The 25,568-nt window shown below is 38.1% G+C and overlaps 1 protein-coding gene and 1 pseudogene across 2 annotated transcripts; one reads left to right on the forward strand and one right to left on the reverse strand.

Moving 5' to 3' along the window:
- The first annotated feature begins 1,951 nt into the window (after window positions 1-1,951).
- Window positions 1,952-5,533, forward strand: LOC149815413 (uncharacterized). The gene is made up of 6 exons (XM_089988821.1): window positions 1,952-2,225; window positions 3,330-3,569; window positions 3,940-4,051; window positions 4,136-4,310; window positions 4,409-4,649; window positions 5,040-5,533. Exons 1-6 carry the CDS (start codon window positions 2,042-2,044, stop codon window positions 5,330-5,332), a joined length of 1,245 nt encoding a protein of 414 aa, XP_089844947.1. The 5' UTR covers window positions 1,952-2,041; the 3' UTR covers window positions 5,333-5,533.
- An 803-nt stretch (window positions 5,534-6,336) lies between these two features.
- LOC149815414 (protein PALE CRESS, chloroplastic-like) lies at window positions 6,337-25,224 on the reverse strand (annotated as a pseudogene). The gene is made up of 7 exons (XR_016428128.1): window positions 25,104-25,224; window positions 24,881-24,972; window positions 16,388-16,582; window positions 14,233-14,319; window positions 12,911-12,974; window positions 11,013-11,182; window positions 6,337-6,772 (listed from the first exon to the last, which is right to left on the reverse strand). The product of XR_016428128.1 is annotated as a protein PALE CRESS, chloroplastic-like (transcript).
- Window positions 25,225-25,568: the final 344 nt, after the last annotated feature.

A 25,568-nucleotide genomic window follows, 5' to 3' on the forward strand; every position in this document is an offset into this window, starting at 1 on the left:
AAAAAAGAGTTTTTTAATAAACTACTCATTTATCTTTATTGAGAGTTGATAAATTTACTGCTTATATGTGTTTTATGTATATCTTAGTTTTTTTGCGATAGAAGACGTCGAGTGGACAAGGAATGTATAAGGCACATAGAGGGAAACATGACAACCAAAATGTTATAGGCAAACAACCATTTATAGGCATGAAACCAATTTTGGTAAGATGTATAATAAAATAAGTTGTGTGTTTATACATTTATTTATAGTACATATAATGTGTTTATATTCAATTACAAGTTGCCATGAAAATAAGTGGATAAGAACCATTTATCGCAACAACCAGAATAATTGGAGCATGAGTAGGCATTTAGCATAGAGACAATGATCAACAATGTAAGTGTTAAGTTTGCACATTTGTTTGTTTTTATACAATGATTTAAATATAACTTGAATGTATCACAAATGTTATTTATATAGCTTCTAGAAAGGTTCAAACCAAAATTGAACACATCCTCAAGCAAGAGCGGTTACGAGAAAAGGTATTACCGAAGATCATTTACCTTAACTCGTAGTTCTCAGTGAGTCTCAAAAGTGATAGACCTATTTTTCTCCCGTGTCACAAAAACTAACTGCTTAATGTTATTATTTATAATAAATGATTAGTAAACTCGATAACAGGTAATTCTTCTTTATTCCTCTATGTGTTTTAGGATACCCCACATAATCTGACATTGCGTCAAATTAGATTTAGGGCTAGAGTTATGTTCATTAGGGTTCCTCTTTCGATCATAATGAATCAGTGATGGTGGTTAGGGGATGTTGCTCTTGTGAAGATCAGAAAGGGACCTCCTTTTCTTCTCCATCACCTTCCTACCACAATACAGAACTCCTACACTCACCCAATGTTAAAACTTTGTCTGGAATATACGTTTTAACTACTTCAGAACTCCTATGTGTCAGGTGCAATCAGAACGTTGAAGTTGTAGAGTTAGGTCAGGCTGCTTAGTTCACCTGAATTTTGCCCAACTGGAGAATCTGTGGGCTGAAACCCAATGCTTATATCTTGTGAGACTGAACCCAGTTTTTGATGCAACGAGAGCCCATGCCATTATGCTTGTGGATGGTTGCTTTTCCCAAGTCCAGCTTGACAGTCGTTGCAATCAGGTCATGTGGTCATATTTTCTGGTTTATGATGGTTAGTATTTTTTCATCTAGAGAATGTTTGGGTTGCTCTGGTTCTAACTGCTTTCATGATGTTGTGAATAATGTTGTTTCTGGAAACCATATCAAGAAGATGAACTGTTGTTACTTGTTGATCTGTATAACGACGTCGTTGGCTAACAAAGAACAAGAATATTTTAAATGATGAGATGATGTATGATAATCATCCCTCAAGTTTTTGGGGTCCTGCGCTCCCACCAAACAATTTGTTGGCTTATGTTCATATCACCAGTTGCATTTCTTGAATGTTCCCTCGTAGGCAAATCTTGACAAGGTCATGGTGATATCATCTTTGCTCAAAATAAGATAGAATCATTTTTTTTTATATCCTACTTGTTTCCAACGTTACCCCAAGTAGGGTTGCCAATGGGTTGGGTTTGATCTAGACCCGTCTTGTACCAGAGAAAGTCTGATAATAATCCAGATCCGACTAATAGAGTCTAATTAATATTGTTGTGATATCATTTTATGAAAAGTGACAATATATCTATCCTAGTGTAGCATAGGAATGATGAGTTTGGTTATCAACAACTGACTCTCATTAGGGTTATATGCCTCAACCCATATCAAATTGCCCAATTGACCCTATCCAGTACCCTGAACCGGTTTTTCGAGATATATTTCACACAATTTTCATGGTCACAGTGTCACCTCTCTCTCTCTCTTTTCATCAACCTTGTTTGGCTCGTTGACCAAGAACGGTAGGTTTGATTTTGATATAATTGTAACATTCGGATCCGTCATACTGGAACATAGGAGAGAGAGAGATTGAGAGAGTTGGGTATGCTGAGTTGATGATCTTGGGGGTGTTGGGGATCAGGCAGCGTGTGTGAAGATGTGGGCAGCCTCGTGCTTGGGTTCTTGCTGTGCCTCTTGCACCTGCTGTCTCTGTACCTCGGTGGCCTCTGGCATCTCTAAGAGGTCTGCAAGGCTAGCTTACTGTGGCCTCTTCGCCCTCTTCCTCATCGTCTCATGGATCCTAGGAGAAGTTGCTGCTCCCCTTCTCGAGAAAATTCCATGTGAGTTTTCTTCTCTGTCTCTCTGATGGGTTTCCTTAAAAATTCTTGTTATCATCACTGGATTTTCACCGACCCACTTTTTCTTTTTTCCCGTTTCTTTCTTAATCCTGTTTAATTTAATGTGAAGATTATTGACTATTTACTCTGGTTATAGTTTTGGTTTTCTTCGATTGTTCTTTTTGTGTGTTTTTCCTTGCATCTCCTAGGACCCGTAGGAATAGGAACACCAGTTTCTGTACTGCTTTGAAATATGTTTATTTTTGGCAAAATATGTCATGCTAATGGAATTCAGGGGTAATGGTTTTCTTGTTCTGTTGATGAAACATTTCTAGTAGTCTAGCCCATGTTTGTATAGTGGGAGATCTTCATGAGGATAGAGTTGTGCCTATACAAGTGGCCACAAAAGGCTTGAGAATGGGTATTGATGAGTTTTTATTAATCATTCTTAGCAATGGTTTCTGAACTATCGATTCATACGGAAACTACCAAAACACATAGCATGGTGCTGTAATTGAACATGGTCATCGTAGGGGAACAGGTTGGTATTGAGGTTGAATGCGATGACTCACACTATCTTTAACTGCAACGACTTGGTTTGTAGTCCTGCCCCAGGATGTACCCTATCTTGGCTATAAAAAAGATTAACAAAAAAAAGAAGAATATGTCAAAGAGTAGAATATGCTGACTATTTGTCGACTTGTTGTACCATACGTGATTGAGAGATTAGGCGTATCCTTAATTTAGCAGGTTTTTTTTTCTCGATTTCCATTCAACTTTGGTGTGGTGACTTAATTGTGCTTTTCTGTAAAATGTTTGGTTCTAAATTAACTGCATATTTTCCTTTTCTGTTTTTTAAAAAAATTACATGTTACTTATTTCCGATTTCTTTGAATAATCTGTAACTAATTATTGTCGAAGCACAAGAATTTTCATTGTCGAAAGGGAAAAGATGCTTTGGTACCAGTCAAAGCACGAAATCTTCAACATCTTTTTTTATTCAAGTACACTCTGAAACAAGCTGCTATTTGCCAATAAACGATATCCTTTGCAGAAAGATTTTACTCTCTACAAAAATAACTTGGACAAACCTTCAAATGTTTGCAGGGATCAATAATTTTGCCCATACACCAAGCAAAGAATGGTTCCAAACAGATGCTGTTCTTCGTGTAAGCTTAGGGAATTTCTTGTTTTTCACGATATCTGCGCTCGTCATGATTGGCATCAAGGACCAGAATGATAAACGAGATTCATGGCACCATGGTTGCTGGATCGCAAAGCTGGTCATATGGGCATTGCTCGTTCTTCTTATGTTCTTTGTTCCCAACATTGTCGTTAGTATCTATGGTATGTTCAGCTGCCCAACTAATGCATAACAAGTCTGCGAGGAGAATGTCATGTTGAAGCATGGGATTCTGTTATTAAGCGCTTTTGAACTTTGCAACTTGAGTTTAGAACCCATATTGTTGAATCATGTGAATTTTCATATCAACAACCTTTTTTTTTATTTACATGGAGAAACCGCCACCAGGATCAGAGACCTAGCCGCGCTGGCTCTGCCTGCCGTATTTACTATCACTGTCCTCTCAGCGTAAAACTCCGTGGGCTTACCCCTTGCTCCCAAGGAGTTATCAGCAACTGGTTAAATTCATATTTTTTTCAATGAAAGGTTAAATTTATGTTTAACAGTATATATTTGTGTTCTATTTGGTTGCAGAAACTCTATCTAAATTTGGATCAGGGCTGTTTTTACTGGTTCAAGCGATCATACTTCTTGATTTTTTGCACTCATGGAATGATGCTTGGGTCGAGAAAGATGAACAGAAATGGTTCTGTGGAGTTCTTTTGTGGAATTCTTTGAGTAGGATTTTAAACTTCATGCTGAATTAATGAATTCTATTGATGTCTTTCAGGTATATAGCTTTGCTTTCAATATCAGTTGTTTGCTACCTAGCAGCGTTTTCGTTCTCTGGGCTGCTCTTCCACTGGTTCAATCCCTCAGGCAATGACTGCAGCCTCAACATTTTCTTCATCACCATGACAATGATTCTTGCATTTGCTTTCACAGTTCTGGCTTTACATCCCAAGGTAACAAAACAAAGTCCATAGCTGTTATCTTGGCAGTTGTAGGACGGTGGAGCGTAGTGTTTGTTTTCCTTATTATTTTTATCTTTGGCATGTTAAAGGTGAATGGAAGCCTCTTGCCAGCTTCTGTCATTTCTGTGTACTGTGCATACGTGTGCTACACTGGTCTCTCAAGTGAGCCTCGAGATTATGCCTGCAACGGTCTCCACAAAAATTCCAAAGCAGTTTCCACGAGCACACTTATTCTGGGATTGATCACAACAATCCTTTCTGTTGTGTACTCCGCTGTTCGTGCTGGATCATCGACTACCTTCCTCTCACCCCCATCCTCCCCAAAGTTTGGTAATCCAGTTCATTCTTTCATCTTCTTTGGATTTTGAAGATTTTGGCAGATTCACCTTGACTCAGCTGGAATCTAAGTTGAGCTTCTTCAGTGGACTGAGAGTTTGTGCCTGGTCCATTAAATTGAATTCAACCCTCCAGCTTTTGACAAGTTGGCCAAGTAAACTGAATCAGCTTGATATCTGAATTGAGCTAAACCTTGAATTGACTTGGTTGTTGATCTGGGAAATTTGTTGAGAGTCCTTTCACAATTCAAACCTCAAACAGTTTAGCAAGTTATTACCTTTTGTTTGGCCAGAGCTACGAGTGCCGGAGTTCATTAGCCACTCCAGCATGCATGCACTTGTTTTTGCTTTTGATGCTAACTGTTCCTCCATGTTTGTGCGTCAGAGAAAACACCTTTTCTTTCATCAAAAGATGTCGAAGGGGGTGCAGAAGAGAAGGATAAAGAAGCAAGGCCTGTTACATATAATTACACATTCTTTCACCTTATTTTTGCACTTGCTAGCATGTACTCTGCAATGCTCCTTACAGGATGGACCAGCTCGACCTCAGATAGCAGCAAGCTCATTGATGTTGGGTGGACGTCGGTCTGGGTTCGCATCTGCACCGAGTGGTTAACTGCTGCACTTTATGTTTGGGCTCTAATTGCTCCCCTGGTGCTGCCTGATCGTGAATTCTGATAGGAATGTGCCAAGTCATTCATACTGTAGTAAGGATTCCAGTCAGTTGGGGGTCACTTGAGAGGCCTAAATAAGCCTATGTTAAGTTGGTACTTTCTTTGTACATAGATAGATAACCGAGGGCCCTGTACCAAAACCTTCACTGTTCGTCTTTCTTTGAGTTAAAAATCTAATGAATTGCCAAACGAAATTACACAGCAAGATGTAAGTACCTGTTTTCTTCATTTATGTGATTATTATTGATTGATTCCGCTGATTGTGATGGTCAAGTGGTCCGATTTGTGGCATTCTAATCAATGAATTAAGGACCTTGGATTCAAATTGGATACCTGGAAATCGCTAGAACAAAAGGGACCGGGTCTTGCCTCCACCGAGACTGGCAAAGCCAAGATCGAAATAGGTAGAGGTGGCACCTTGCTGCCATGAAACACCAGTCCCTCACCATTGAAACCACAAAGAAGACCTAACCAATAAACTTCAAAATTTCAGCAAGAGTGATGGAGGCAATTCAAGTTGATCTTCTCTACCCCCATTTTCCTTAGGTCCAACATTTTAGTCTCCCATGCATTTACGATTTCCCTACTAAGTGGGCTGTTTGTCCTCGATAAAAAATTAACTTGGATGTAAAGGGGCCGGATTCGGCCCGGGTGTAGGCTAAATCCAGCACATCAAGATATTGTCCAACTCGATTCATTCAGAGATTTATATGGGAAGAAACTAATACTGAATCTGGAAGCAACTGCCTAAAATAGCTAACCACATATACCTTTTATATGTAACAAGATTCAGATCTCGTTTGTTTACTCTACTGAGTCCATGTAGCTGGATTCGGACATGGTCAGATATCCGACCCAAGTTTGAACTGTTGACATTCCCACTTACACTGAGATAACTAACTAGTACGACATAAATAATTAATAAACCACACTAATATTTACAAACAAAATCCAACAAATTGTTTCTTTTTTAACTGCTACAGCCTGCGCCCAAAATTTGTTCTCTCCTTTTCAGATAAAAAAATATATGAAATAAGTTGATGCATAGACAGAAAAATAAAATGTGCAACAAAATTCTTTTGATGCCTATCGCAAGAAAACCTCCACGATCAAATGTTAAAAAAGGTAATAGGATCTAAATACCACCGAATCATCTTCACATAGAGAACAGCACAACAATGTTGGCAAAACATGTGCCAAGCTTTCTGTGTCACCATTGTAGTGTTATGGTCAGATCTAAGATTGCTTCTATCTGGTGTATGGTTCTTTGCTTCTCCTGTTGCTTCAACCTGGTGGCAACAGATTCTGCATCAAATCCCTGTACTGTCTGTGCTTCGCTCAGCTCCTGCCAAACTTCTTTTAACAATGCATCAACTTCCCTCACAAAGTCGACCTTCAAGAGTATGTCGTCGCCCTCTGATGGCAGCTGTATACGACCTTGATGCTAGGAAGAAAAACAGTTGAGATGGCAACATTGTTACTGGAAATAGAGTGAAAAAACATGATATTTATATACATCAAAGTACTCGATAAGCAACATAGCTTATTGACAGTGTCAGAAGCAGAGTTACCGGAAGCGCCATAGGGAGTGGGGAAGCGTGCTTCCCCGAAGTGCATTTTGGAAGCGCAAAACATCGCACTTCCGAAATGTGCTGAGAAGCGCAATTTTTTTTTTGAAAAGCGCGCTTCCCATTTATGGAAAGCTCACTTCCCCCCCTTTTATATTTTTTTTGTATTTTTATTTTATTTTCTTTTTTTTCACTTCCCCCTCGCTTCTTAGGTCGCTTCCGAGATGATTCCTAGTTCGCTTATAAGTCATCTTATGCTTCTCGCTTCTTAAAATTTTGAAAGTGCCTCCTCTTCTTCAACTGGCAACTTTGGTAAGAAGCCAATCTAATTAAGTAAATGCTAAAGTGTGGTACCGTAAACATATGTTGGGATTATAATGTATGCAAGCAGACACTAATTCTCTCTTTTTAATAGTCAAAAAGGGAAAAAACATGTATTACGTACATGTTAAGGCTTAAAGTAACATTTACTGTTAGAGTCATGGTTCCTGACAAAAAACTCAAGAAAGGACAACTAAACTGGCACAATGATAATGAAGCGAGGGATTGCCAGCATGATGATGCCATGGTTATGCAAAACTACACCATGGCTTAGATGCTAGACGACACAAAACAACTCATCTAATAATACAACTTATTTGGTCTATGGCTTAGATGCTAGATGACACAAAACAGCTCATCTGATAATACAACTTATTTGGTCTAAATATGTAATTCCTCATTTGCATTATACAATAACATTGGATTATGTTTCAACAAACAACAACAACAACAACAACTACGCCTTCATCTCAAAACAATTGGGGTCGGCGATATGAACCAAAAAAGAAAATCATTCTGGGTCTTCCACATGAATCCTTCTCCTCCAATCATTTCTATCCAATGCCATGTCCTCGGTGAGGTTCAAAGCATTCAGATTCTTTCCTATCATCTCCATCCAAGTCTTCCTAGGCCTACCCCGACCTCTTTTAACTAATATATTTTCCCATTTTTCCATCCTTCTAACTGAAGCATCATTAGGCCTTCACCGAATATGTCCAAACCATCGTAAACGATTATCTCTCATCTTATTTTCAATGGGTGCAACACCTACCTTCTTACGTATCTCCACGTTCCGAATCTTATCTTTTATTGTATTTCCACACATCCATCTAAGCATACGCATCTCAGCTACACTCATTTTTTGAATATGATGTCTTTTGGCAGCCCAACATTTCGTACCATATAGCAAAGCGGGCCTAAAAGTCGTCCTATAAAACTTTCTCTTCAACCGCAATGACATTCTACGATCGCACAACACTCCAGTTGCACTTTTCCATTTCATCCACCCAACCTTTATCCTATGATTTACATCTCCATCAATTTCTCCATACTTTTGAATGATAGATCCCAAATATTTGAAACAATCATCCACTGGTATTTCTTGCTCACCAAGCTTCACTACACTCCCATCACTACTTCGTTGCTTACTAAACCGACATTCCATATATTCTGTCATACTCTTACTCAACTTAAAATCTCTTGCTTCCAATGTATGTCTCCATGATTCTAACTTAGCATTAACCCCAACTCTAGACTCATCAATCAAAACAATATCATCAGCAAACAACATACACCACAACACATTTTCTTGAATTGATCTCGTAAGCTCATCCATCACTATAGCAAATAGGAAAGGGCTTAAAGCAGATCCTTGATGTAACCCAACCGTTATAGGAAAATTGGTTGTCACCCCTCCACAAGTGCGGACATTGGTTACTACTCCTTCATACATATATTTAATTATACTAATGTACTTGAGAGAAACACATTTCTTCATCATTGTCCACCAGAGAACGTCCCTAGGTACTCTATCATATGCCTTCTCCAAATCAATAAAAACCATATGCAAATCTTTGTTCCTCTCTTTATTTCTCTCAATAAGTTGTCTAAGAAGATGTATAGCTTCCATAGTTGATCTTCTAGGCATAAAACCAAATTGATTCTCCAATATCATGACAACCTTCCTCAACCTAGACTCAATCACCCTCTCCCAAAGTTTCATAGTATGATTCATGAGTTTTATACCACGATAGTTTGTGTAATCTTATATATCACCCTTATTCTTATATAGAGGCACCAAAGTACTCTTCCTCCACTCATTAGGCATCTTATTTGTCCGCCAAATCTTGTTTAAAAGATTTGTCAACCATTCTAAACCTTTCTCTCCCAAGCATTTCCAAGCCTCGATAGGTATACCATCTGGGCCAACTGCCCTTCTTGATTTCATTTTCTTCAAAGCCTCTGCAATTTCTTTCTTTTGAATCTTGCACATGAAGTCACGATTCATCTCATGAAACGGAATAGAGAAGTCTCCAAGATCCTGAGCATGACTTTCATTAAATAGCTTATCAAAATAATCTTTTCATCTCTCATTAATCTCCTCATCTTTGACTAAAACCCTTTGCGTTTCATCTTTGATACATCTAACCATACCCAGATCCCTCGATTTCCTATCTCTCATCTTTGCAAGCCTATAAATATCCTTCTCGCCCTCTTTGGTATCCAACTTGTCATAAACCTCCTTATATACCTTATCCCTCGCGTTTCAAACTACTTTTTTAGCTTCCTTCTTTGCTATCATATATTTCTCCAAATTCTAATTATCATGACTCTTACTTAGATTTCTATAACACTTTCTTTTAACCTTAATAGCTAATCTGACATCCTCGTTCCACCATGATGTATCCTTACCTAGCGGTGCACCGCCTTTAGACTCACCCAATACCTCCTTAAGCACCTTTCTCATGCCACCCGCTATCTTATTCCATATTGATTCTGAATCATCCTCGAGACACCAATCAACTTCCTTAACTACCTGCTCTACAAACATTCCTTGTTTAGCTCCTTTCAGTGCCCACCACTTAATTCTAGGATCTATCCTATGTCTATCCCTTTTGCGGCATCGTATAATTCTAAGATCTAAAATTAAGACTCTATGTTGTGTATCTACACTTTCTCCCGGTATAACCTTACAATCGATGCAACAACCCCTATCTCTCTTTCTAAGTAGGAAAAAATTTATCTGACTCGTATTAACCCCACTTTTAAATGTTACTAGGTGAGACTCCCTCTTCAAAAAATATAAATAAAATATAATATATAATAATAAATAAATAAATAATTTAAATACATGTGCAAGTGTGTCAAAATTATCAAATATGTATACTCATTTGCATATGATAAAATAAATACGTAGGTTATGTTAAACCTTACTTATCATGCTTGCTGGTTACGGTAAAAGAGGGTAATATGTACTGGTGACGATAAACTTTCCTTATTGTGCTTGCTAGTTACGATAAAGAAGGGTAATTTGTACTGGTTATGGTAAACCTCACTGTACTTACTGGTTACAGTAAAAGAGGATAACCTGTGCTGGTTATGGTAAGCATCCCTTACCATGCTTACTGGTTATGGTAAAAGAGGGTAACCTATACTGGTTACAGTAAACCTCTCTTACCACTCTTGCTGGTTGGAGTAAAATATGGTAACCTATGATAGTTACGGTAAATCTCTCTTACCACCTTTGTTTGTTATGGTAAAGAAAAGTAACTGGTGCTGGTTGTAGTAAATCAGTCACGTATCATCCTATCATCCTGACTTCCAAGCATCCACCCATAACATAGCCTGTACCCATAAAGTAGAAAGGCAAGAAGCATGGGGGTGGTTACACCTACAAATGACATCTATCCAGCAAAAATAGTATCCATGATGGAATAACTTCAATCATGGGATGCTAAACTTAAGGGAGCAACTCTATAAAAGGGAGAAGCCACTTAAGTTAAAAAAAAAAGGATAGTGAAATAAAAAAAAATAAGTTGCCAAAGTTATAGTGTATTCAAGGGAGCCCAAGAAAATACGAGGATCCGATCGACTCTCAAGCCCTCATCTTCTTCTCCCTTTATCTCTCCTTTTTCTTCTTTTTCTCACTTGTAATCTAAGCTCTGAAAATTAGAGGCCACTGTAAAGGTGAAGAGATCCTGAAATAAAGTTCAAAGTTTTTATATTTCAATTTGCATGTTAAAAAAATCAACACTCCACTTTATAAGGTTGTTAATGTAGTTAAGAGTTACATACCCTATCAATGTCAACTCCCATGGGGACAAGCATGCTGAAAGGGTCTTCCCTTGGGAAAGTACCAATCATGCCCTTCCTTCACTGCTTAAGCCATCCCTCATCCTTGAATCCATCATGCAGAATTAGTAGATCATTGAATAACCTCATGGATGGAGTAGCCTCGTTTGAAGCTATGTCACATGGGTGCGGGTGCGGGGGTGCGGCACTTTCAAAAACCTTGGGTGGGGGTGAAAAATATATATATATATATATATATATATATATATATATATATATATATATATATATATATATATATATATAGAAGGGGGGTCCAAAATTGAAACTTCTAAATAAAATCATTTAAAACTTCAAAATATGGGTTTAATTTACATGTTGGACTTTAGGAAACCTTTCCTATTCTCAATGAAAGCTTTTAATTTCCAAGAATCTAACTAAAATCATTTAAAACTTCAAAATAGGGGTTTAATTTACACGTTGGACTTTAGGAGACCTTTCCTATTCGCAATGAAAGCTTTTAATTTCCAAGATAGATTTTAGGAAACCGTTTTCTATTATCAACACTTTCCAAAGCTGCCTTGTTGAGAAACTTGTTTTATGTTTTTGGTGGATGAGAGGAAGTTTTATTACTATTAAATGAGAGACAGAGAGAGAGAGAGTTTAATCAGAATTTATTCACTTGAAAATAATGTTGTTCAATGCATTTTAAATGAATTTAAAGCTATGTCACACGGACTCGGCTAAGGAGGTGTCGTACCCGAGTCGACACGCCCCGACACGGGTGCGGACTCGGACTCGGCCAACGCCGAGTCAGACTCGGTCAACGAGTCTAGGCCGAGTCCGTCCATATTTTGGACTCGGTCAACTTTGACCGAGTCCAAAAATGTCCCTAAAAAACCATTTTTTTATATTTTTTATTTAAAAATATATATATAAAAAAAGGCATAGTCATACTGTGACTGTGCTGCGTGACTGTGCACAGTCTGTGCAGTGTGCACAGTCACAGTCTGTGCACAGTCAAAGTCTGTGACTGTGCACAGTCAAAGTCTGTGACTGTGCACAGACACACAGACTGTGCTGTCAACTGTGGCATTTTAAAAATAAAATAAAATTATATATATATATATATATATATTTTTTTTGTCGAGTCCCCGTGTCCAAAAATTTTAAAATTGTGCTGCACCCGTGTCGCACCCGCACCCGCACCCATGTGACATAGATTTAAAGCAAGGGTCTCTTTTTTTTATTTTCCAAAGCAGATTTTTTTTTAATCCAAAAAATGGACCAAAATGACCCTGGGTGCATTGACCGCACCCAGGGACGGGTTGACCGCACCGAGTGCTGCACCCGGACCCGCGTCGCTTCGCGTCAATGCGGGTGTGGCACCTGTCTTGGCGAATCCATGTGACATAGGTCTGAAGTAATGAAGTAATTTGCCAGCAGATAATTTCAGTCAGTATCTTCAGGAACAATACAGAAGCATGTACAATATTTCAAATACCAAAAGCAAAGGCCAGATGCTACTTAAACGACTAACTGATACAGTATCTAAGGCTAGTTATCACCAACAATTTTTTTCATTGGCAGCCAGTTGAAGGAGAATAATCATGAAGGCTATGGATTATGCATGTCTTTTGAAGTCCTCAAACAACAAATCTACGGAGGCATTACCAGATAAATGTTGAAGAAACTAGAATGGAAAATCAAAACAGCCCTGGAAGAGGATGTGATAATGGGACAGATAGCAGAATGTGAAGTGACACATTAGGTAAAGACGAGTGTGGCGGTACAGGGATTGCAAAGTTGATCTGTTAGACCAGACTAGACAACAGATGTTATGGTGATATCAAAGAACTAAATAGGACCATCTTAACATGATGGAACATTATCTTTTTAACAAAGCATCCATATCTCCACCCTCCTATACAAGAGGTCAAGACTCCTGATAGCATCCTTTTCTTCCTGATGACACAAAAAGATAAATTTAAATAGTGTAGATACAAAATGGAACCAGCACATGAATAATATGTAAGCTCCCAACTAAATCAAGACATTCGTAAGCAGCTATGTCACAGGGATTCGGCTAGGAGGGTGCCGCACCCGCATCGACGCGACTCGACGCGGGTGCGGGTGCCGCACCCGACTCGACGCGGGTGCGGGTGCCGCACCGGGTGCGGTCAACCCGATCCTGGGTGCGTTGACCTCACCCAGGATCATTATGGTCCATTTTTTAAAAAAAAAAAATTTGCCCAAATGGGCTTCGAAATTTTTTTAAAAAAAAATTATGCAGCTGACAGGATCATTAAGGTCCATTAATGCTGTCAGTAGCTGACAGCAGCTGTCTGTCAGCTGCAGCAGCTGACAGCTGCAAAAAAAAAAAAAAAAACCCGCCTATTCCCCTGACTCCCTTTATATATATATATATATTACATTTTTGCCCCTGCCGCACCCCCGCACCCGGGTTTTTTGGAAGTGCCGAATCCCCGCACCCGCACCCGCACCCGCACCCGCGCCCGCACCCGCACCCATGTGACATAGGTAAGCAGTTATGATCCTAACATTTTCTTACAGAAATATGATTTCCCAAAAAAAGAAGCCCAAATGCATAATCTTGACAATCAATTACTTACACTATAGTCCTAAAGAATTTAAGAACAACAACAAATCAATCTAAAAAAGGGAAAGAAAGATTCAAGTTAATGATCATGCTCATTCATAACTTTACCTCATGTTAACTTAGCACATAGTACTACAGGAGTCAGTTCTTAAGAATTCACACTTATTCATATATTTTTCCTCAGGTTATTCTGTTTTATTTTGGTTATTTGTACATCAGCGAATGGGACAAGGAATACCTTTATTTAACATTTATGCCAATAAGTCTGTTTCAAAGAATGCAAGTGTCTGTGTCTTTCATTGTTTACCAAGTCAATAAGTCTATCTGGATCATCCACCTTTTCACTATTTGGTTTGATTTGCAATTGATCATAAGGATTGAATCAATCCTACTGCAGGTTTACTGATATATAGTTGAGTTGATCTCAACGTACTAGTTTATGGAGGACACAATAATGCCATAGATCAACATATCAGCTTGAGTTATGACAGACTACACTGCAGTTGGTGAATAAAATTACATGATATATTAGACAAAAGTATGTCCTCAAGCAATAAATGATAGCAAGGAAAGATAAAACAAAAGATAAGGCATTCAGCATACATCTCAGCGAGCAAGATCAAGGCGATTCCAGATAACCATCAAAACTAGTTCTGTCAGTTCACCTCTCCCAGCAGCTTCCTCAATTTTCTACCAAAAGCGGAAAAAGGTGAACGATTATGAACAGAAAACTAAGGTACAATAGTACAAAGGCAATGCCTTGAAGTGACAAAATGAAGCATGCACTAGCAAAAATAATATGCCAGATACAAAAAGATTTGAAGGAACACCAGGAATATAGTTTAAGAAGAATCAGATACTGTCAAAGATCCATCTAATAGATGTGCATGGTTATTGAATCCACTGGCTAAATTCTATTTCATTTTTCTGTGTCTAAACAATATATAATAACCACTGCCTGCAAAGAGTTGACAATAGAGTCTGTCCAAATTCATCAACATTTAAATTAGACAACAAGCAAGGGGTTCTACTAGATATATGCTTCATTTACACATTAGAACAACTTGCAAGTGTTTAAAACTACATGTTAGTTATGGATGCTCATCAATTACACAATAACTAGTGCTCTTTACAAACATAATTTTAATCAGTGTTGTAAGTATAGTTACTTTTGAGTTTTGCGATACGGTACACACTCATATCACAATACGAGTGTGTATCGTACCTGTATAGGGTGTATCGTACAATGCCTTTTGTGCACTTTAAAAAGGTTGAAAGTTACTTTTTTCATTTTGGGTTTTAAATACCTTTTGAGGGCCGACTTTTCCATTTGTCTAAAGGCCATTAGAAGTGCATTTTCACCCCAAAAGTGGGTTAAGTTAAAAAAAATGCATTCCAACCATTTTTTCACTCAAGAAAATGGGTTAAGATAAAATTCTTTTATTATGAGTAAAATTACAAAGCTACTCTCCAAAAAATTTCGCTTCAGAGGGCGCTGCCCTCTGCCAACAAAGATGACATAAGATGATTCAACATGACAATAAGGCTCTCAAGTAATGAGTGAAAACCAATTGAAAATTGAGTGCAACTATTGCCATAATATTTGTGTTTATGTAGTATGAAAGTATGAGTCTTGTGGCAAGTTCTTAATTGCAAGATATTTAATATTTTGCATTGTTTTTGTGAGATATGCATGCAATATTATCTATGATTCAATATTAGTTGATGTTTGATGATGTCATATGTGACTCATAGAGACATAAATGCTTCATATGTGTTTTTATAATTGTATTTTGTGTAATTCATCATTGTTTCATGTGATATGATGTTTTTAAATTTTTTCTGATTTTTCTTGATTTTTTTAAAAAATTTACGATACGTTTACCAAACAATACGATGTTACTTTGAGCCCGACCGATGTGGTAACGATACGATACTTACAACCTTGATTTTAATAATACCACTTGAGCTAAATGTCTAAGTGAAAAAGATTATATCATTCCCCTTTGTACCCAAGTTCCCCTTCCTTTTCTCATGATGGCACACTTGAACTGAGTTTAGAGAATTTAGGCATCTCTAAGGCCAAATTATCTTTGAAAAGGAGAAAAAAAGAAACTGATATAAATTACTAGAACAAAGGCCATTAAAAAATGGATACAACATCTCTACAATTGTAGAGGATTGCAGGTCCACATGCAACGACTAAACAGAATTTACTGATTTTCAAGCAAAGAAAAGGAAAAAAAAAGCTTCTTTCATTTGTCATGCACTTGCTCATCTCATCTTCTATCGAAAACTGGATAAACAATGGAGAAGTCTGCTGCATTGTTCATTGGACTAAAAAAGAATATTACATGAGATTTTTTCCCTCTACCTCATTATAGTGATTCACAAACCATCTTCACTGTTTTTTGTCTGGCACATGTTTCTAATTTTGTGGGCCAAGACATGAAGCCTTGACAAGCCTTTCTACATTCTATCCAAAGAATCTTTCTGAAGTTGACATGACAAGCATGTCGTGTTGATAGTAAATAATTCTATTCTCAACCCAAGTTCGAAAACTAAACCACGAATACAATTTAGACCTCCATACGGTCATCTACGATAAAAGACTCTTTTCCTTGAAGTGCAATATTTACCTAAATTATTAAGCGAGTCTATTCTACTTTTATAGAATTCAAATAATTGGAATTATACAGGTGCAGGTTTTTTAGGATCAACCGACAAATAATGCAACATACAAACTAAAACACTTTACCTGTTCAATCTCTTCGCCAGCTCTGATAAAGCTTGAAACCAATATTCTTGCTTTTCGGACTTCTTCCTCAGGGTAACCCTTCAATCTGGAGCCAATCTCTCGATATTCAGTCTCCTTTAAGCGTTCTTCTTCTTCCTCCTCTTCACGTTTTTTCTCGAACTCCTTTGTTTTCTCCAGCTGGCGTGCTTGCCATTCCTAGTCTAGAAAAAATAAGGTCAAGTTTTCATGATGCAAGCAACAAAAGAACGCCACATATCTTTCCATAACCATGAACAACAATTATAAACCAACCAACAGAAAGAATGAGTAGTACTTCAATCCCCACAACAATGAAAAGCTAGTGTATTGATACCCACAATCCAGTCAAGTAATCAAACTTTATGGAAAAGAAAAAAAGAATAAACAATCAAGGAAGATCTTATCTCAATCAATACTAGAACAGTTAGAGCTCCCTCCTCCAACCAAAACCAAGTAAAAGATAGTAACGCGCCTTACCAAACTTGCACAGAATGTGATATAACAAAAACAGGAAATTTAGAACTAGTCTGAAACATTTGAGCACATATGTGCCCTTTCAACAAGTGAACGGTAGAACACTCATAATCACTTGAGGAAATGTAAAATCATAAATTCATAAGCTCATGACTTTTCATTAAGCATATTAGATACCAGGAGAGAGTAACAACATAGAACGCTCCTAAAATATTCAAAGAAAGGAAAAACCTCTTACATAGGAAAGAAACAAATGAACAACCCCACCAACAACTAGTTTATGAATTCAAACACGTTGGTGATTGAGGAAACAGATGAGAAAACTCATTCCATCAATTGTGGGAATAAATAAATCTCTATAAGAAACTGATAATCCAAAAATTGGGACTCGTAAGGAACGGCCGCTTCTTTTTCAAGTATAACACCAATGGAGGTATCCATGTGTCAACGAACACCACAAAAACAGCAAAACAGAGTATCATTTTTCGTCAATATTACAAAGAAAGAAACAAAAGAGCATGTACTGTTGGACATTTGGTTCCCGGTCCAACCCATCGAGGGTAGTGGGCTGTATAGTGGAGGAGGTTAAGTGAATGCTGAGTGTCCACCTCCCTTACCTCCAATGTATAAAGAGGTGGCAATGTATAATGAGAAACTATTGCCATACAGCCTCGGCCTGACCTATGTTTAGTTTAGTGGGTTCAGGGTCCTGCTCACCGTCGACCTTAGGCCTGGTCTCATCGTGGGCGTCGACCAGTTGGGGAGAACGCCAAATACTCAGCATGCGCTCTATGGTGAATACAGATACACTTTCTGTGTTTGTTTTACAGAAATCACCAACAATGGGTTATGGGCCCACCACGCTTCCGCTGCGCGTGCGGGCGCGTAGGGCCTTTTGGCATTTTTTGAATCCTGGCCTCACTCCAGTATTGCTGACCGCATGTTGTCGTGAGGCGACATGGGTTATCGATCATTCCAGCAGTTTGTCGCAAACAACGCCAGATGATGGCGATGTTGTATTCCCCAAAGACTGTTGCCATGGTGCGACAACCTTCACTGGCGACAAGCCCATTTTATGAGGTGATTGCAACCGGTCGATGGCAACTGTCGTCGTGGGGTGACTGCCATTCCCGACAGTCATACGCTAGTGGCGACGAATGTCCCGACGTCCCTCTGATTAAAAAAAAATGCAAAGGATAGAGGGTTTTACCTATGGTCGTAGGGTTGCAAGGGAAAATGCTTGCGCTGGGGTCGCTATGGATCGTCGTTGGGGGCAGTTTTTTTTTCTTGCTGGATTGTCGGATTACCGATGATGTATGATGAAACCCTTCTCTGCTCTTTCTCCAGTCGCCAGAATGTTTACCTCTGTCGTTGGGCAATGGGGTACTTCATCGTTGGTGAACGACGACGACGAAGTCGCCATGGGGCGACAATCATCTAGAGGTGGCGATGGACTCCATAAGGCGTCAAACATCCCGACGACAGATCAGATAAAAAAAAATAAAGGTTTACCTTCAGCTATGGGTTGCAGTGAAGTCTGCCATCGTTGGTGAATCAGGTTGATCGCCATGGGGCGATATGCCGGAAGTGGCGGTCGTCAGTGGCTTTGCCGACGCCACTGGGGTGTCGCCAGGAGCATTAGGGCGCCTCTAAGCACCGGTTGTCGTCGCCATCAAGAACTGTAGGGGGATTAGACGGTGCCAGGGTTATCGTCAGGTGTGCATCGCCAAAAGAGGTGATCGTCGTCGATCATGCATCAATGTCGGTCACTGCACGACGACGTGGGTCACTGTGGGGTGACGAAGAAGAAACCCTTTCGGTTTCTCAGAAAAATGCAAACAGAAACCCACAGGTTTCTGTTTCTTTTTATGGAGGAACTAAACCAGGTCCTGCTATATGACCCAGTAACATGCCCGATCCAAACCCATTTAGGGTGGATCGGGTCTGCCATTTTTTATTGGATCGGACCCAAACCCATAATGGTTCGGGGTCTGTAGACCCAGGTCCATTTCGGACGAGGTCAGCTTCAGGTATAGTTTGGACCGGGTCAGCCCTGGGTCCATTTCGGACTGGGTCAGACTCGGGTTCCATTTGGTACAATTATGGATCGGGTCCAGTTCAGACTGGGTCAAACCCGAGTCCACTTTGGATCGGGTCCAGTTCAGATCGGGTTTGACCCAGATCCTATTTGAACCAGATTGGATCCATGCTACTGCAGGATCCAAGCACTATTTGGCCTGAACCGGATCAGAAAATGATTCAGTCTTTTCTGAAACCGATTCAGAGACATTTTTTACCGATCCCTTCTAATTTTTTACCGGTTTCGAGATGTTAAGACCCTATTTTCATAAATATAAGAAGATACAGGGATTTTGACATACGGTTATAAGGTTTTATGAACTTTTGTTCATATTTGGTATCAGTTCATAAGGTTCAGAATCAATTCAGACCCTTAGATAACCGGTTTGAGGCTGTTTCAGACCAGTTTGGGGTGTTTTCAGACTTGTTCCTACTTGAGGACCCTGAGTTTTATCCATATGAGTATGCTTTTGTTATTTTTCATGCTTTATAGAATATTTATTCTAAATAATGTGTGACTTATGCATGTTAATTCATGTGTTTTGTGTTGGTTAAGTTGTGCATAATGATTTTAAGCATGAATTATGATTAAATTCATGAGAGTTAGTTTATGTATATTAGTTGAAGCATGAACTTGTATTATGTCATGAATATACATGCATTAAAATGTGTGCATGGGCATGCTTTATAATAAAAAAAGTTTTTTCGGTAAAAGATATTGATTAAATGATTCATGTAATCACCAAAGTGATCTGAGTCATGTTGATTAAGGATTCTTTGGACCGTATTAAGATTCGTTATTATGATTGTGTGTGAATTTATGAAACATCAATTCTACCCAAAGATACAAATGTTGAATTGCCTCTGGATACATGATCTGTTAGTTTTACCAACTGAAGTCAATTCCTTGAGAATTGAAGAAACGAGGCAACTATAAGTATTATCGTTTTCACCAAAGTGGAACGATAATGGCTCAACTATGCTTGTCTCAAAAAATGTGAAAATAAAGGGTCTCACTTTTACCTTTTTAATATGAGTCTCGTCTGAGCAATAATAGTATTATCTTTCTGTTTTCGTTTCTTATTGTATCAGGTTCCTTCCTTATTGGCGGTTCTAGTAATATCCCCCTTTTAGACGGATCTAACTTTTCAGATTGGAAAAAAAATCATCTTATTCACTTTGGACTATATGGATTTAGATCTGACCCTTAGAATTGATGAACCTTCTGCTCTTACAGAATAGAGTACAACCGATCAGAAGGTTGCCTCTGAGAAGTAGGAGCGCTCGAATAGACTTAGCATGTTCCTTTTGTAATCTCGGGTGTATAAGAATATTCGAGGTATCATTCCTCACTGCAGGACAGTAAAGAAATTTTTGAGAGCCATTGAGGCTCAATTTATCACTTCTAATAAGGCAAGGGCCAGTACGCTCATGTCAAAATTAGTGTCTATAAAATATTCTGGCGACAGTCACATTCGACAAAATATTTTGAAAATAAGGAATATTGTGACTCAATTGAATGACATGAAGTTTGTCATATCTGACTCCTTCTTGGTCCATCTAATCTTAACCTCATTACCTACTGAGTATGAACCCTTCAAAATCTTCTACAATACACATAATGACGAGTGGTCTTTTAATGACCTTTTGACCAAGTGTGTTGAAGAAGATGAGAGATTAAAGGGTGAGAGGGTGCCAAGTGCATATATGGCCTCTCATAAAAATAAATAAAGGTCGATGCCAAAGAAAAGCTCTTTCAAAAAGAAGAATCAGAAGAAAGCCACTGAGGAGAGTTCAAACTCTTAGGCGAAAGCTAAATCTCAGTCAAGAGATTCTTCTATAAAGTGTTTCTTCTGCAAGAAGAAGGGGCATAAGAAGGTGGATTGTTTAAAGCATAAGAAGTGACTCAAAAATAAAGGTAATGAGTCATTTATTTTTCATGAGTGCAATTTAATTCATGTTTTATTGCATAGTCGGTGGATTGATTATGGTGCCATGGTATACATTGTCAACTCTTTACAGGTATTTTTGAACAAGAGAGAACCAACAGAGCATGAGAGAAGCACCTTTTATGAAAATAGGACGTGTCCGCATGTCAAGAATGTTGGGACCTGCAGAATTGTGTTGGAGTCGGGATTCATATTGGATTTGGTTGATACATTCTATATTCCATCCTATAGTCGAAACCTAATTTCAATTTCAAAACTTGATAAGTTTGGCTTTATATTTAAATCTGAAAATTCTAAACTTATTATTATAAAAAATTCAATGAATATAGGTTCTGCATATATATATATATGTGATGGTTTGTATCGATTAAGAACCAAATTCTAAATTCGAGAATCTCACTCCATTGAGAACACAATAATTGGCAATAAACGTGGCCTAAAGGATGATCAATCCTATATGCTTTGGCATCAAAGGTTAGGACATATCTCGAAAGAGAGAGTTCAAAGACTCGTGAAAGAGGAAATCCTTGGATCTTTGATTTTACGAATATAGAGCCATGTATTGACTGCATAAAGGCTAAGCAATGTAACATGTATAAGAAAGATGTCAAATACAATAATGAAAAGTTAGAAATAGTGCATATGGATGTGTGTAGTCCTTTTTCCCCGTGTTATGCGAGTGAAAAGTATTTTGTCACCTTTATAGATCTCACGGTATACATATCTCTACTTATTATTTGAAAAATCATAAGCCTTTCAGTTTTTTAAGGACTTCAAGAAAGAAGTAGAGAAACAAACCAATGAAGTTATTAAGGTTGTCAGGTCTGATAAAGGTGGCGAATATTATAGTCATTTCATTGAGATGAGATAAAAGGAAGGGCCATTAGCGCGGTTTATAAAAGAGGAAGACATTATAACTCAGTATACCATGTCTGATAGTGCTTAGTAGAATGGTGTAGCTCAAAAGAGAAATCGTACGCTTAAAGAAATGGTTCGAGCAATATTGAATCACTCAAACTTTCTTTGATCTTGTGGGATGAAGCTCTTAGGACAATAGTGCATATTTTGAATAAGATTCTTATGAAGGTTGTTCAAAAGACTCCTTACGAGTTATGAACAGGTAGGAAACCTTCTTTGTCATATATGCTCATATGAAAATGTCTGACATAAGCTAAATTATATAACCCACATATAAAAGCTTTTGATCGTAAGACAACTAGTGGTTTCTTCATTGGTTATCCAGAAAGGTCAAAGGGCTTTAGGTTTTATTGTCCATCTCATACGCCACAGATAGTAGAAATAGATAAAGCAAGATTTCTTGAAAATGGTTATGTTGAGATAGATGCATATCAAAATATTAATTTTGAGAAAATACAAGATTCAGGTTTCACACGTGCTAAGAATAAATGCCTGATTTTTCCTATAATTGTCCTTTTGAATAATGTAAGAGAAAGTTTAGTCAATAAACATCAATCTCAACTAGATCTGATTGTTGATGAGGATATACAACAACAACAACTGGATACATAAGCTCATTTTGAACCACCTGTAGCAGCTACATGAAGGTCCACCAGAATCAAAAAATCTGCTATCCATTTGGACTATGTGGTATATTTACAAGAGTCGATTGATTTCATAGACATTGATGAAGATCCCTTCACATTTGCAGAAGCCATTAAAAGTGAAAGATCAACACATTGGATCAATGCCATGAAAGAAGAGCTTGACTCTATGACAAAGAACCAAGTGTGGAATCTTGTACCTCGACCTGACGGAGTTAGACCTGTTGGTTATAAATGGGTCTATAAGACCAAAACAGACTCTAAAGGTCATGTGAAGATGTACAAGGCTAGGCTTGTTGTAAAAGGTTTTACACAGATAAAGGACATTGATTATAATAAGACTTTTTCTCCTGTCTCAACTAAGGAATCATTGATGATAATTATGGCCCTCGTAGCTCATTTTGATTTAAAGCTACATCAGACGGATGCGAAAACTGCCTTCTTAAATGAGGATCTCGATGAGAAGATATACATGCAACAACCTCCTGGTTTCAGTATAGATGACTTGAATAACTTAGTTTATAAATTGAATAAGTCAATTTATGGACTTAAACATGCCTCCCGCCAGTGATATAAGAAGTTCAATAAGGTAATTATGAACTTTGAATTCACTGAAAATATTATTGATCAGTGTATTTACATTAAGACTAGTGGGAGTAAGTTCATAATTTTGTTTTATATGTTGACGATATTCTTCTTTCAACTAATGATTTGAGTCTATTATATGAAACAAAAGATTTTTTTTCTCTCATTTCGATATGAAGGACATGGGTGAGACCACTTATGTCCTTGGAATCGAAATCCATCGTAATAGAACTAAGGGTGTCCTTGACCTCTCTCAGAAATCCTATATCATTAAGGTTCTTAAAAGATATGGGATGGAGAATTGTTCTCCCAGTTCGGCACCTATAGTGAAAGGGGATAAATTAAGATTAAAAGATTGTCCTCAGGATGATATTGCGAAGGCTCAAATGGATGTTGTTCTATATGCTTCGGCAGTTCGGAGTTTGCAGTACGCATAGACCTGCACTCGACCTGATATAGCATTTACTGTGGGAATGCTTGGTAGATATCATTCAAATCCAGGCATTGCGCACTAGAAGGCAACAAAGAAGGTCATGGGCTATTTACAAGGAACAAAAGACTATATTTTGACCTACAGGAAAGTTGACCACCTAGAGGTCATTGAATACTCTGATGCAGACTTAGAAGGGTGTATTGATAGTAGAAAATTTACTACTGGATACATTTTCTTACTAGCAGGTGGTGTTGTCTCATAGAGAAGTGAAAAGCAGTCTACCACTACTGTTCATACCATGGAGGCAGAATTTATTGCTTTGTACGAGACTTTGTCACAGACCATTTGGATAAGAAACTTTATTATAGGTCTTGGTATTGTGGACTCTATTGAGAGAACAGTAAAGATCTTTTGTGATAATAAAGCAGTCGTGTCCTTTTCAAATAACAACAAGAGCTCAACATCGTGTCGACACATGGAGTTGAAATATTTTATTATTAAAGAAATGACTGAGAATCATCTAGTATGTATTGATACAATTGGGATAAAAAAAATGACTGCAAATCTCCTTACTAAAGGGCTAGCACCGGGATTGTATTCCTAATATGTAAAGGGGATGGATCTTTTTTATTCCTTCTGATGTATGACAATACATTAAGTGATCACATTTGTATATATAAATTTAATTCTCTATGGCTTTGCATATTATTGATTTTGCATAAAGGATCCCTCATATGGGTTAAAGCGAATAACAAAATAATAATATTAAATGAACAATAGAATAGGTAAGAGACCAACTTATTCATAAAGATAATTTCAACATGCTTAAGCACTGAAGGTGAATTGTAGTGTAGTACATGAGAATATAACATTTCATAAAGAAGTGTTCATCTCCGTGATTCATTTAATTCATCCTTGTGATAAAGGGTAGCATGTGAACCCACATGAATAATTAAATCGAGATAACAGTTTAAACCTCGATTTAATATATTTTTAGTGTCAATGGGTCAAGTGAAAGAATGTTGGACATTTAGATCAGAGTCCAACCCATTGGGTGACCTGGTTTGACATTAAAATCATAGTGAGGTAGTGGGATGCATAGTGGAGGACGGTTACGTGAATATGGAGTGTCCACATTCACTGAACCACCTCCCTTACCTCCACTATATAAAGAGGTGGTTGGGCAATGTATGATGAGAAACTATTGCCATATAGCCTCAGCCTAGCCTTCGTTCAGTTCAGTGGGTTCAATGTCCTGCTCACTGTCGACCTTAGGCTTGGGCTCATCGTGGGCGTCGAACGGCTGAGGAGAACATTGAATACCCTGCACGTGCTTTTTGGCAAATACAAGTATGCTTTCTGTGTTTGTTTTACAGAAATTGCCAACATGTACATCATCATAGTACTCTTTGGGTAGCTCATACCCATCGTCCTCTTCCCCGATTTTCAACAAGGACACTTCACTCGATTTGGGTACTCTTGCAACTATTCACAGAGCTGAAAATGCAACACAGAAACAAATGAATGACGAAAGAGAGGAAGGAGGAGGCCGAGAATAATTTTTAAGATACCCAACCAAATAAATGGAGAAAAGAAGCAATAGAGAAAGAACCCACCTGGTAGTAATAATGGTGATGATATCTTTGAATTGACGGTGCGTTTGTAGAAGTGAAAATTTGTGGGTATGAAGATGGCGGGTGGAGAATGGCTGAATCTTGCAAAAAACACGGTTGACATCATTAGAGACGTCCAAGGAGCTTCATGGTGAAGAGTTCTCATTGAATGGAGGAGGGCCAATATCAACTATCAAGTGCTCTCTCTCTCTCTCTCTCTCTCTCTCTCTCTCTTTGTGTGTGTGTGTGTGTGTGTCAATGTACAACTGGACTCAAGATTGGAAGTTTGGATCCTCACAAATCCATTGGTGATCAGTTTGTATAGTCGAGCCAAGTCATGAGCAACTAAAGTCGAGCAATAAGACAGGGTGCTGGGCTCTAGAGCTCACATAGATAAAAATATATATGTAGTATAATATATTAAGTGTAAGGTATAAAAAAAAGTATGCAGTAAATATATACAAAGAG

This window comes from Nuphar pumila, chromosome 15 (assembly GCF_984573655.1).
Source record: "Nuphar pumila chromosome 15, dmNupPumi1.hap1.1, whole genome shotgun sequence".
NCBI classification, from domain to species: domain Eukaryota; kingdom Viridiplantae; phylum Streptophyta; class Magnoliopsida; order Nymphaeales; family Nymphaeaceae; genus Nuphar; species Nuphar pumila.

What these genes read in the sequence shown, in the direction of transcription:
- LOC149815413 (XM_089988821.1), top strand. Translation starts at nt 2,042, where the DNA reads ATGTGGGCAGCCTCGTGCTTGGGTTCTTGCTGTGCCTCTTGCACCTGC. An exon ending in CATTGTCGTTAGTATCTATG is followed by an intron (nt 3,570 to 3,939) that starts GTATGTTCAGCT and finishes ATTTGGTTGCAG; the next exon opens with AAACTCTATCTAAATTTGGA. An exon ending in CCCATCCTCCCCAAAGTTTG is followed by an intron (nt 4,650 to 5,039) that starts GTAATCCAGTTC and finishes TTTGTGCGTCAG; the next exon opens with AGAAAACACCTTTTCTTTCA.